The following is a 10,171-nucleotide window of genomic DNA, read 5'->3' as shown; positions in this document are numbered from 1 at the left end:
ACAATTGCTTTGCACTAAGCATGGCTCTTGGTTTTATTAAATAGCACACTGCATTTGGAAAATATAGCTAGATTGCTCTGTAGGACATGTTCTGATAGTTCTTGTTTTTTAATAGCCTCTAAGACTTGAAAAACCGGCTGTGTAAAATTGTAGGCCAAAGGAACTATAAACGTAGTATGTAGAAACAAATAGGTTTTTGAAAAGCAAACATGTCTTTTTTCCGTTTTTGTTGTTTTCTTTTTTTTAAAGACGAGAGTTTCACTACATTGCCCAGGCTAGACTTGAGCTCCTGGATTCAAGCGATCTCCCACCTCAGCCTGGGATTACAGGCACATGCCACCAAGCTGGCTCTGTTTCTTTTTTTGGAGACATTCTATATGGAACAACTTTACATTCCTGCTTAAGTTAGCAAATGATTTTCCTTGATTATTTTTGGTTACAGAAGCTGCCCTAATTTGAATTTCTGTAGAGTTTTAAATATCAAACTTTTATGCTGTTTGTCTTTATAATCTACTTAAAAGACAATTGCAGTGATATCTTTTGTTTTTAATCCATAAATAGGCTTACAGAGTGCTACATTAGAGAAATGTGGACTATACAATTTGTATTGCTGATAATAAATAATAATTGCTTACCAACTTCTCATTAGTCATATAAACCTTATTTTGGCAAATTTCAAAAGTGATGATTTTATTAAAGAAATTATATTTCTTCTGGCAGGGCAATGTGGCTCATGCCTATAATCCTAGCATTTTGGGAAGCTGAGGAGGGAGGATCACTTGAGCCTAGGAGTTCAAGGATGCAGTGAGCTTTGATCATGCCACCGCACTCCAACCTGGGCACTAGAGTGAAACTCTGCCTCTAAAAAAAAAGAAAGAAATTATAGTTCTTCTGTAGCAGCACTTGCATTGTCCTTTGCTTAGCAGATGTTTCAAATTGGTATTTTTTGAAGAATCACTAGGTCAGAAGGGACCTCACAGGACATCCCTTGACCTATTTGGTAAGTCTATCAATGTGTCCATGAAAAGTTGTACATCATTAAAGTTTCAGGAATTAATTCATACCTTATTCAAGGAGTGCTTATTATTTAAAGGACCAGTATAATAAATATTTTTGTAAAGTAAATTACATTCTAATTTTTTTAAATGACTTCAGATGTTGGTTTACTTAAAGTTAGGTTCCCTTGTACGACTTAAACAGTGAATCTGTGTGTTAGTTTAAAAAAACATAAAGACTTCCAAAGAACAGAAACCAAAGAAAATTAGAAAAATGGGAATAGCGAAGCCTGATTCATAAAAGTAACAGTAGCTATTCTTATTGCATGGCACACAATAATAATAGCTATTTCATGAATATTGACTTGTTAGGTACTTACTAAGCATTTTATATACATTACCTGTAATCCTTAAAACATTGCAAGATAGAGATTATCCCTATTTTATAGATGAGGAAATTAAAGCTTGGAGTGGTTAAATTATTTGTTGAAGGTCACATAGCTAAGGAGAGGCATAGTCAGAATTTAAATTCAGGACTCTGATTTTGAATCTATACTCTTCTGCTATTCTGCCTTCTTAGAAAATGTAAGAATGAAAACTGCACATCATTTACTCCAACTGAATATTTTGCCTCTGGTCTGTTTATTTTATTTTATTTGTTTTGAGACACGGTTTTGCTCTGTTGCCCAGGCTAGAGTGCAGTGGTGTCATTTTAGCTCACTACAACCTCAAACTCCTGGGCTTGAGCAATCCCCCTGACTCCGCCTCCCAAGTAGCTGGGACTACAGCCGCTGGCCACCACACCTGGCTAGTTTTTCTATTTTTTGTAAAAATGGGGTCTCATTCTTGCCCAGGCTGGTCTAGAACTCCTGACCTCAAGCAATCCTCCCACCTTGGCCTCCCAAAGTGCTAGGATTACAAGCATGAGCCATTGTGCCTGGCCTTGCCTCTGGTCTTAAGACATGTAAATAGGTAAGTTTATTCTCTTTAATTTTAACCTCAGAAAAATCAGGTATGAGCCCCCAAAACATTTTAGTTTCTTTTAAGAGTATGAATCTTGATTCTCTATAAAATAAAACTTTCTGTATTCTTATACCCTCTGTTGTTCCGTATCTTCTCCTGTATGAAAGAGTACTACAGTAGATTGACTCCACCACTTAAAAAACCTGGGCAATTTATTTGATCCCTGAGTATTATTTTCTCTAAAATGGTAATAATTCCTATTTATCACAGAGGGTGGTTGTGAAGATTAAAGGAGTATACATGAAGCTCCTAATAGAAGGGCACATAAATTCTTGATAATAGTTGTAATTTATTTTAAATTTACTTTTAAAAGATATCCCATAATTCTAATAGTTTAAGAGATGTTGAATAAGTCTTGGTTAGTTTTAATCTACCTTTTATAATCAGATAAACAGTGCCTAGTACGTGAAAAACACTGTGGTTAAGTACCATGATATATAGCAGTTTTTTAGACTAGGTTTGTGCCTTTCCTTTTATATCTTTCTGTGGTCCTTTTCAAACTAGGCTTAGGTTTTGTTTCTTTATGCTTTATATAAAGTAGCCTATCAAATCCCTAGGCTGTTTAATAGTCCTTTTTCTAAACCATCTTCTACAACTTTGTGTCTATCTTAGGATGTGGCAAATAGAACTGTACTCTGTTTTATAGGTTGGAACTCCATAATTTTGCACAAAGGCCAGCTAATAGTTTGTTTAATTTTCAATGCTCTTCATAATGTCTATGGGCCTAAGTTGTCACAATAGCTCTTTAGGTTCATGTCTTGACATAATAGCCTACCACAATTCCTAACATTATGGACATTAGATTCCACTTACAGCTTCAGCTTATTGAACTGTAAAATAGGGAGGGTAACTCCCCTACCCACATCAAAGGATAACCAAGGTTCAAACATGTGAAATGTGTTGGGGCTAGGCACAGTGGATCACAGCTATAATCCTAGCACTTTGGGAGGCCGAGGTGGGAGGATCACTTGAGGACAGGAGTTTGAGACCAGCCTGAGCAACATATTGAGACCCCATCTCTACAAAAAATAGAAAAATTAGCCAGATGTGGTGGCACACAGCTGTACTCCCAGCTACTTGAGAGGCTAAGGTAGAAGGATTGCTTGAGCCCAGGAGTTTAAGGTAGCAGTGAGCTATGATGATGCTACTGCACTCTAGTCTGGACGATAGAGCAAGACCCTATCTCAAAAAAAAAAAAAATGACGTTGGCCCAGCACCATGGCTCATACCTGTAATCTCAGTGCTTTGGGAGGCCTAGGCAGAAGGATCACTTGAGGCCAGGAGTTTGAGACCAGCTTGGGCAATATAGCGAGACTCTGACTCTACAAAAAAATTAAAAAAAATTAGCCAGGCACTATGCCCTAGTAGTCCTAGCTACTTGGGAGGCTGAGGCAGGAGGATCCCTTGAGCCTGGGAGTTCATGCTACTTGCACACTAGAACTCCAGCCTGGGCAACGGAGAGAGACCCTGTTTCTAAAAAAAAAAAAATCGTGTTAATTGCAGTTCTTTGTAAACTCTAAACTGTTTTATAAATATAAGGGATAATTACTATTCCTTATTTGTAACTGATATATCAGAATTGATCATCTACTATACAACTTATATATTTTTCCAAAACCATTCCATACTGAAAAAAATCCTGCCCATATTTATAGCAATAAAAATAATTTTCTGTCTGTTTGAGAAGCTATAAGAAAAATTTCTAAAATGTAAATTATATCCCATGGTTCCCTTTTATTACAAATATTCCAGAGGACTATATAATATCAGCTGATAATTACTTCTTTTTCTCCTACTAAATTATATGTTTGAGTATCAAGTGATTTTTATCCTTTATTTATTTATCCTAGCAATTTTCTCAAGGCTTCCTAGTTTATAATCCCATTTGAAACATTATTTTTGGACATATCCATGTTGTTTCTGTAAAACTAATATGTGGTCATTGTATCTGTCATTAAGAATTTTTCTAAAAAAAACAAACATTAAAAGTAAGTTATGTAAAATTCCATTGCTCTACTAATCACAACATTTTAGCAAACATCTTTCTAGACATTTCTATGCATGTGTGCACATATAGATATATGTTCAATTTTATATAATGCAATCACAGAATTCATCTTGCTCTGTAATTTTTTTTTTTTTTTTTGGAGACAGGGTCTCACTATGTTGCCCAAGTTGGTCTTGAATTCTGGGGGAGAAGTGAAACTCCTGCCTCAGCCTCCCGAATAGCTGGGACTACAGGCACATGTCATCAAGCCCAGTTTGTAATCTTCTTTTTTCTTTTTTTTTTTTAAGCCAGTCAAATTTAGCAGTGGGAGGTTGTATACCTACTTTAGTGACACTAATGTTAATAAGTTCTGATAACCCACTACCATTGGACCAACCTGTAATTGTTTTCTTACTCAACAATTTTTTCTGTCATTTTTCTGTCAATTAATGAAAGTCTATATTATAATTTTTAATGGCCGCATTGTTTTCCATTATCATGGTAGAAATGAAGGCCTTAATCTGTCCTTTATTGTTTGATATTTAGGACTCCTACAAACAATGATGAATAACTATGGTGCATGTATTTTTTATTAGTACTTGTGAACTTTTCTTTATAGAATAAGCTCCTAGACTTGGAATTAATGGGCCAAAGGATATACACATTTTACATTTTTACATTTTGATACATATTGCTAAATTGCCCTCCAGAAAATTAAGCCATGGTCTAACATAGTATCAGATTTCTATTATCATAGTTGGGAATCCCAATGGCAATCTGCCAATCTCTCAGAATACTCACTATTTATTACAGCTGTTGTTTACTTTGCACAGTATTATCATGACTTGACTTATGGTTTCCTTCAGAACTCTTGGGTAAATGCCTTCTGGTCCCAATGATGTATATCCCTAGTCAATTGCATCTGCTGTCTAGAGCACTAAAGATTTGGGTGATGCAAGCAGAGATGAGGGTGAAAGGACAAGTTAAGGAATTGTTGGACTAGAACCCAAGTGTTCTTTTCACTGTACTGCTTCCTGAATCTGCCACCTCCGATATACTTCAAAGGGCAGTTTTTAAGTGGGAATTAGAAGGAGACTATTATTTCAAGATCTTTTCTTACTCAGATCAATACTATCCTAACTCTTAAATTGAATTAAGGCTGGTAACCTGGTTTTTACAACTTCTGTGTAGCCTTGGGCATGCTACTTAAACTCTTCAGACTTCAGTTTTCTCTTTAAAATGAAACAGGCCAGTGATTTCTGATACCCTTTCTTTTTCAAAACTTTTGTTTCCTATGTTAATTGATTGTTTGCACTAATATCTTTTCTTGGTTTAAATAATTTCTCACTAACTTTGGAGCATCTTGTAAATTACCATCAAAATATAATCCCTTTCATTTTGGATGACATCTCTTGTCACATTGGTGCAATTTTTTTAAAAAGATGCTTTTCTACTACTATAGCTTGCCTGCTTTTTTTTTTTTTTTTTTTTTTTTTTGAGACAGAGTCTCACTCTGTTGCCCAGGCTAGAGTGAGTGCCGTGGCGTCAGCCTAGCTCACAGCAACCTCAAACTCCTGGACTCAAGTGATCCTACTGCCTCAGCCTCCCGAGTAGCTGGGACTACAGGCATGCACCACCATGCCCGGCTAATTTTTTCTATATATATTTTTAGCTGTCCATATAATTTCTTTCTATTTTTAGTAGAGATGGGGTCTCGCTGTTGCTCAGGCTGGTCTCGAACTCCTGAGCTCAAACGATCCGCCCACCTCGGCCTCCCAGAGTGCTAGGATTACAGGCGTGAGCCACCACGCCCGGCCTTGCCTGCTTTTTAATTAGTGTTATTTTCCTTTGGTTTCCAATAATGTATATGTGCTTCTGCTTAGTTACTTATTTTGAATAATTCTGTACACTTTTCCTGAATTTGTTGGTAATATTTTAAAGAAAGAAACAATTCTTTCTTCTGACATAATACTTTATTTAATAGGATACTTTTTTTTTTTTTGAGACAGAGTGTTGTTCTGTCACCCAGGCTAGAGCGCTGTGGTGTCAGTTTAGCTCACAGCAACTTCAAACTCCTGGGCTCAAGCAATCCTCCTGCCTCAACCTCCTGAGTAGCTGGGACTACAGACGCATGCCACCATTCCCGGCTAATTTTTTCTGTTGTTAGTAGAGATTGGGGTCTTACTCTTACTCAGGCTGGTCTAAAACTTCTGACCTCAAGTGATCCTCCCACCTTGGCCTCCCAGAGTGCTAGGTTTACAGGCATCAGCCACCACGCCCGGCTACATAGGATACTTTTAATGCTTTGATTTGACCTCATTAGATCCTCAAAACAGCCCTGTGAGGTTAAATACTATTATCCATATTTTGCAGATGGCAGAAGCTGAGGCTTAAGCTAAGTGATATTTCTAAAGTCACTCAGCTTGTAAATGATACAGCTCTAAGGATTCTAAATCCAGGGCTCTTTCTGCTTAAGCCTCAGGTGGCTCTATGTTTGAAGATTAAATATTTTTAGTTACATAGATATTTTTTCTTGTAGTATTTATCATATACATGTGTCTATGCTCATCATGAGAATCAGTCATCAAACTTACAGAAAAGTTGTGTCGAGGAAAACTTTTCCTTTACCCTTCTTAGGTTCAATCATTGACGGCCTGCAAATCAAGTTGGCAAAAGACACATTAGCAGGAGGAACAAGGAAACAAAACAGATTTAATTACATATGCACAAGAGTTCACAAAGAAATGTGACTCAAGGAAGTGGCTAGAATTTGGGGTTTATATACTATCTTAATACGGAATGGGGAGGGGCAGAGGGATACTTCTTAGACTTCTTAGAAGCCAGAGAAAGGTCACTTAAGGAAAAACAAATGACTTTTTGGAAAGATAATAGATGGTTGAGTTCTTATTGTATTTTCAATTTTTTTTAAGAGACAAGGTCTCACTCTGTCGCCCAGGCAGGAGTGCAGTGGCACAATCATAGCTTATTGTAAACTTGAATTCCTGGGTTCAAGTGATCCTTCTGCCTCAGCCTCCCTCTTAGCTAGTTCTGCAGGTGCGTGCTACCACATCCAGCTAATCTTTTTAAATTTTTTGTAGAGACAGGTCTTGCTAGTCTTCCAGGCTGGTCTCAAACTCCTGGCCTCACGGGATCCTCCCACCTGGGCCTCTCAAAGCACTGGGGTTACAGGCATGAGCCACCACTCCCAGCCCAGATGCTTTCCCTAATTCCTAACAGAAGACAACATTTTTCAATCCATGAGTTTCCTTAAAATGTTTTAAATTTTTAAAGTTTGATTGTTTGGGGGAATTTTATGCTTGGTTCTTTTTCTTCCTCTAATTTTTTTTCTCCTCTTAAAGGAAGCTATAATCTTTGGGAACCAAGATCATTAATAGAATGTAAGAGTTGGAAGTTTTCTTCGGTTAGTCAAAACTTCCCCACTTTACAGATAATGAAACAGAAAAGTGACAGTGATTTGCTCAAGGTCAGAGTCAAAAATCACAAGATTTTAAATAATCAGTCTGCTTTCTATTTCTGTGGGAGACATGCTCTTCTTGCTAAACTTTCTCCCTCAGTCCTGGGTTAATTCTTTTGCAATGAAATGTGACTCTTAGTATGGTCCTAGTTTGGAATGCGTGGAATGAAAGGGAAACTAGTAGGGCCTTCTGGAATTTAGTTCCGGTCTTTCTAGGATTTTTAGATGATATTCTAATTTCCCAGGTGATTTTTAGGTGATATCTTATAACCTTACCAAAGTTTCCTTATTTTAAATGGACTTGTAGGTAAACAAATATTTCTTCAGTGCCTATCTTGTATAAGGCATAGGGATTGCACTTTCACGGTGAAGGGAGGGAGGAGAGGAGCCAGTTGGTCGCTCAGATATTTGACTGATAAACCAGTCCCGTTTATGGTATGTTTGGCAATAGGGGAAAATTCTCTCTAGGTTAACAAATGGAGGGGTTTATTATTTGTTTTAGCCAGCTTTAACGCCTCCATCGGTAACAATTCTTCGCATTTTCTAGAGTAGGGGCTAAGACGTACCCTGGAATCTTTCCTTTTTGATGTGGATTTTCCAATTATGTCAGACTTTCCCGAAGCCTATCCTGGAATAGCCTTTTCTGCTTGAGCGATGGCAAAGACACTAGCAGGTTTGCAAGCTTTCGCCTCAGTTTGGAGCTTCTTGGAAGCACGACGAGTCCGACCACAAAGCTAGGTGACAAACGCGCACTACAGGGCCTCCGCAGGCCCCCTCTGAGGAATCGGAGCGCGCCTGCGTGCCGGAGCCCCTTTGTTGCTCGGACCCGGGAGACCGGCTGCGCCTGCGTGGTAGGCTGGCGCCTACAAGTGCGCTGCAGCACTGGCACCGGCTGGGGGTGAGCAGACCTCGAGTAGCAGCCGCCGCCGCCGCCTCAGCCGTTGCGACCGCCGCAGCGGAGTTCAGAGGGCCCTGAGGTGCGAGAGGCTTCCCACACGGTGACTGAGATGTCTTCCACGGCGGCTTTTTACCTTCTCTCTACCCTGGGAGGGTACTTGGTGACCTCATTCTTGTTGCTTAAATACCCGACCTTGCTGCACCAGAGAAAGAAGCAGCGATTCCTCAGTAAACACATCTCTCACCGCGGAGGTGAGAGGGGTCCCCAGAATCCGATGGTGGAGGTGGGGGAGGCTTTTTTCCCCCCGAGTCGAGCTGAGGGTCCTTCGGAGCTTTGCAAAAGGCAGTGGCTGGAAATACATGAGAGTTTGAGGAAGAATGGGGTTGTGTGAATGAATAGAGGGCTCCTCCGGAGGTGAAGGCGGCATGAAGGGGAGGTCTCCTGAGGGAAGGGAAGGAAAGGAGTCTCGAGTCAGAGCCACGGTGGGGAGTCTCTCGAGTGCAGCGGTGTCAGGGGTTCTGTGAAGGAGGGAAGACCTGGGCGAGAATGAAGGGTAGGTGGAGCGTTTCTCGGCGGAGGGAAGGGTGATCGCGAGGTCCCTTCCTGGCAGCAAGGCACAAGGGGGGAGCGCCGTGCAGAACCGAGAGTACCCCGCGGGGGGGAACCGGGAACAGCCTACTAGGAGCGAGACCGTGGCTGAGCGGATGGGGAGAGCCCGGGCGACGAGCAGGGCTGAGGATCTGCGTGAACCTGGAGCGGGCTGTAGCCCCGGGTGTCTGTGATGTCTGGGGGCCGATCCTACCCCACGCTCCGAGCATTCATAATTGAGAAGAGAAGGAAACCGAGTCCCCAAGACAGGGACATTTCCCAAGGTCACAATTAGAGCTTGGGCAGAACTGGGACAGGAACTGGAGCATCCTGTTTCCCAAGGCTGCAAACCTTGCACCGGTTTGTTTTTTTTTGGGGGGGGGGGGAGGTTTAAGCAGCACCCTGCACCCCAGCAAAGACACGTGGATTTCCAAAAGACTAAAAGATGATTAAATTTATGACAGGACAGTCATTGTTTAAAGAAAACAAAGATAAATTTCTTTTGGAAAAGCGTTTTGCTAAAAGGAGCCTAGATAGTCTACCCTCTAATTTCCCAGGTAATAGGCCAAACCTTTGCCTTCATTATTGTGTAATAATGGTTCTTCATTGCATTTCAAGTACGATGTATAACATTTTTTGAAATTGGAATATTTCCATCAATTTTAACTGCTCTATAGGGACAAATGTTAAACCAGATTAAAATTGCTTGGAATTTATAGTTTAATACATACTTGAAATGGCAAACTCTAAAGCTATTTAGTGCCATAACACCTTTTCTAACAAGTATTGGCCAATGAATAAGGTTTTAAATATCACAGAAATACCTTGTAATTCTTCTGTATAATCTTATCAGTTAAACAGTTCTAATAAGTGACTTCAATAATTGTTCTAGTCTCCCACTCATGGAAAGCACCAAAGATTTTAAACGGTTGTCAGCTAACTGCCCTGTTATTGCTTTTTCAGTTTATTGGTTTTATTAGATACATGATTAAACTGTAGGATGACATGTAACTGCTAACGTGCCTTCAACCACTGGAACCAGGGACCAACTTTTAGTATTCAACTTGTTGCCATTCAACTTGAAGCAATTTTCAATGATAGTAGTCCTATTGAGGGGCTAGGCAGTACACACTACAGTTGTGTTTACTGATTTACAAAAAGAAAAGCATGCTTGCTAAAAACCCTAAACCAAAACAAAACTAGAT

At 39.7% G+C, this 10,171-nt stretch overlaps 1 protein-coding gene across 1 annotated transcript in view; it reads left to right on the top strand.

Annotated features, from left to right (window-relative positions):
• The first annotated feature begins 8,487 nt into the window (after positions 1 to 8,487).
• The window catches only part of GDPD1 (glycerophosphodiester phosphodiesterase domain containing 1), a 39,958-nt gene continuing 38,274 nt past the window's right edge, over positions 8,488 to 10,171 (top strand). The window contains exon 1 of the mRNA XM_069481103.1: positions 8,488 to 8,629. Within this exon, the coding sequence (XP_069337204.1) occupies positions 8,488 to 8,629 (142 nt within the window). The remainder of the gene's footprint in view (positions 8,630 to 10,171) is intronic.

This window comes from Eulemur rufifrons, chromosome 9, assembly GCF_041146395.1.
Source record: "Eulemur rufifrons isolate Redbay chromosome 9, OSU_ERuf_1, whole genome shotgun sequence".
Taxonomy (NCBI): domain Eukaryota; kingdom Metazoa; phylum Chordata; class Mammalia; order Primates; family Lemuridae; genus Eulemur; species Eulemur rufifrons.
The sequence above is the reverse complement of the archived record's forward strand: the minus strand, read 5'-3'. Positions and strand labels throughout refer to the sequence as shown.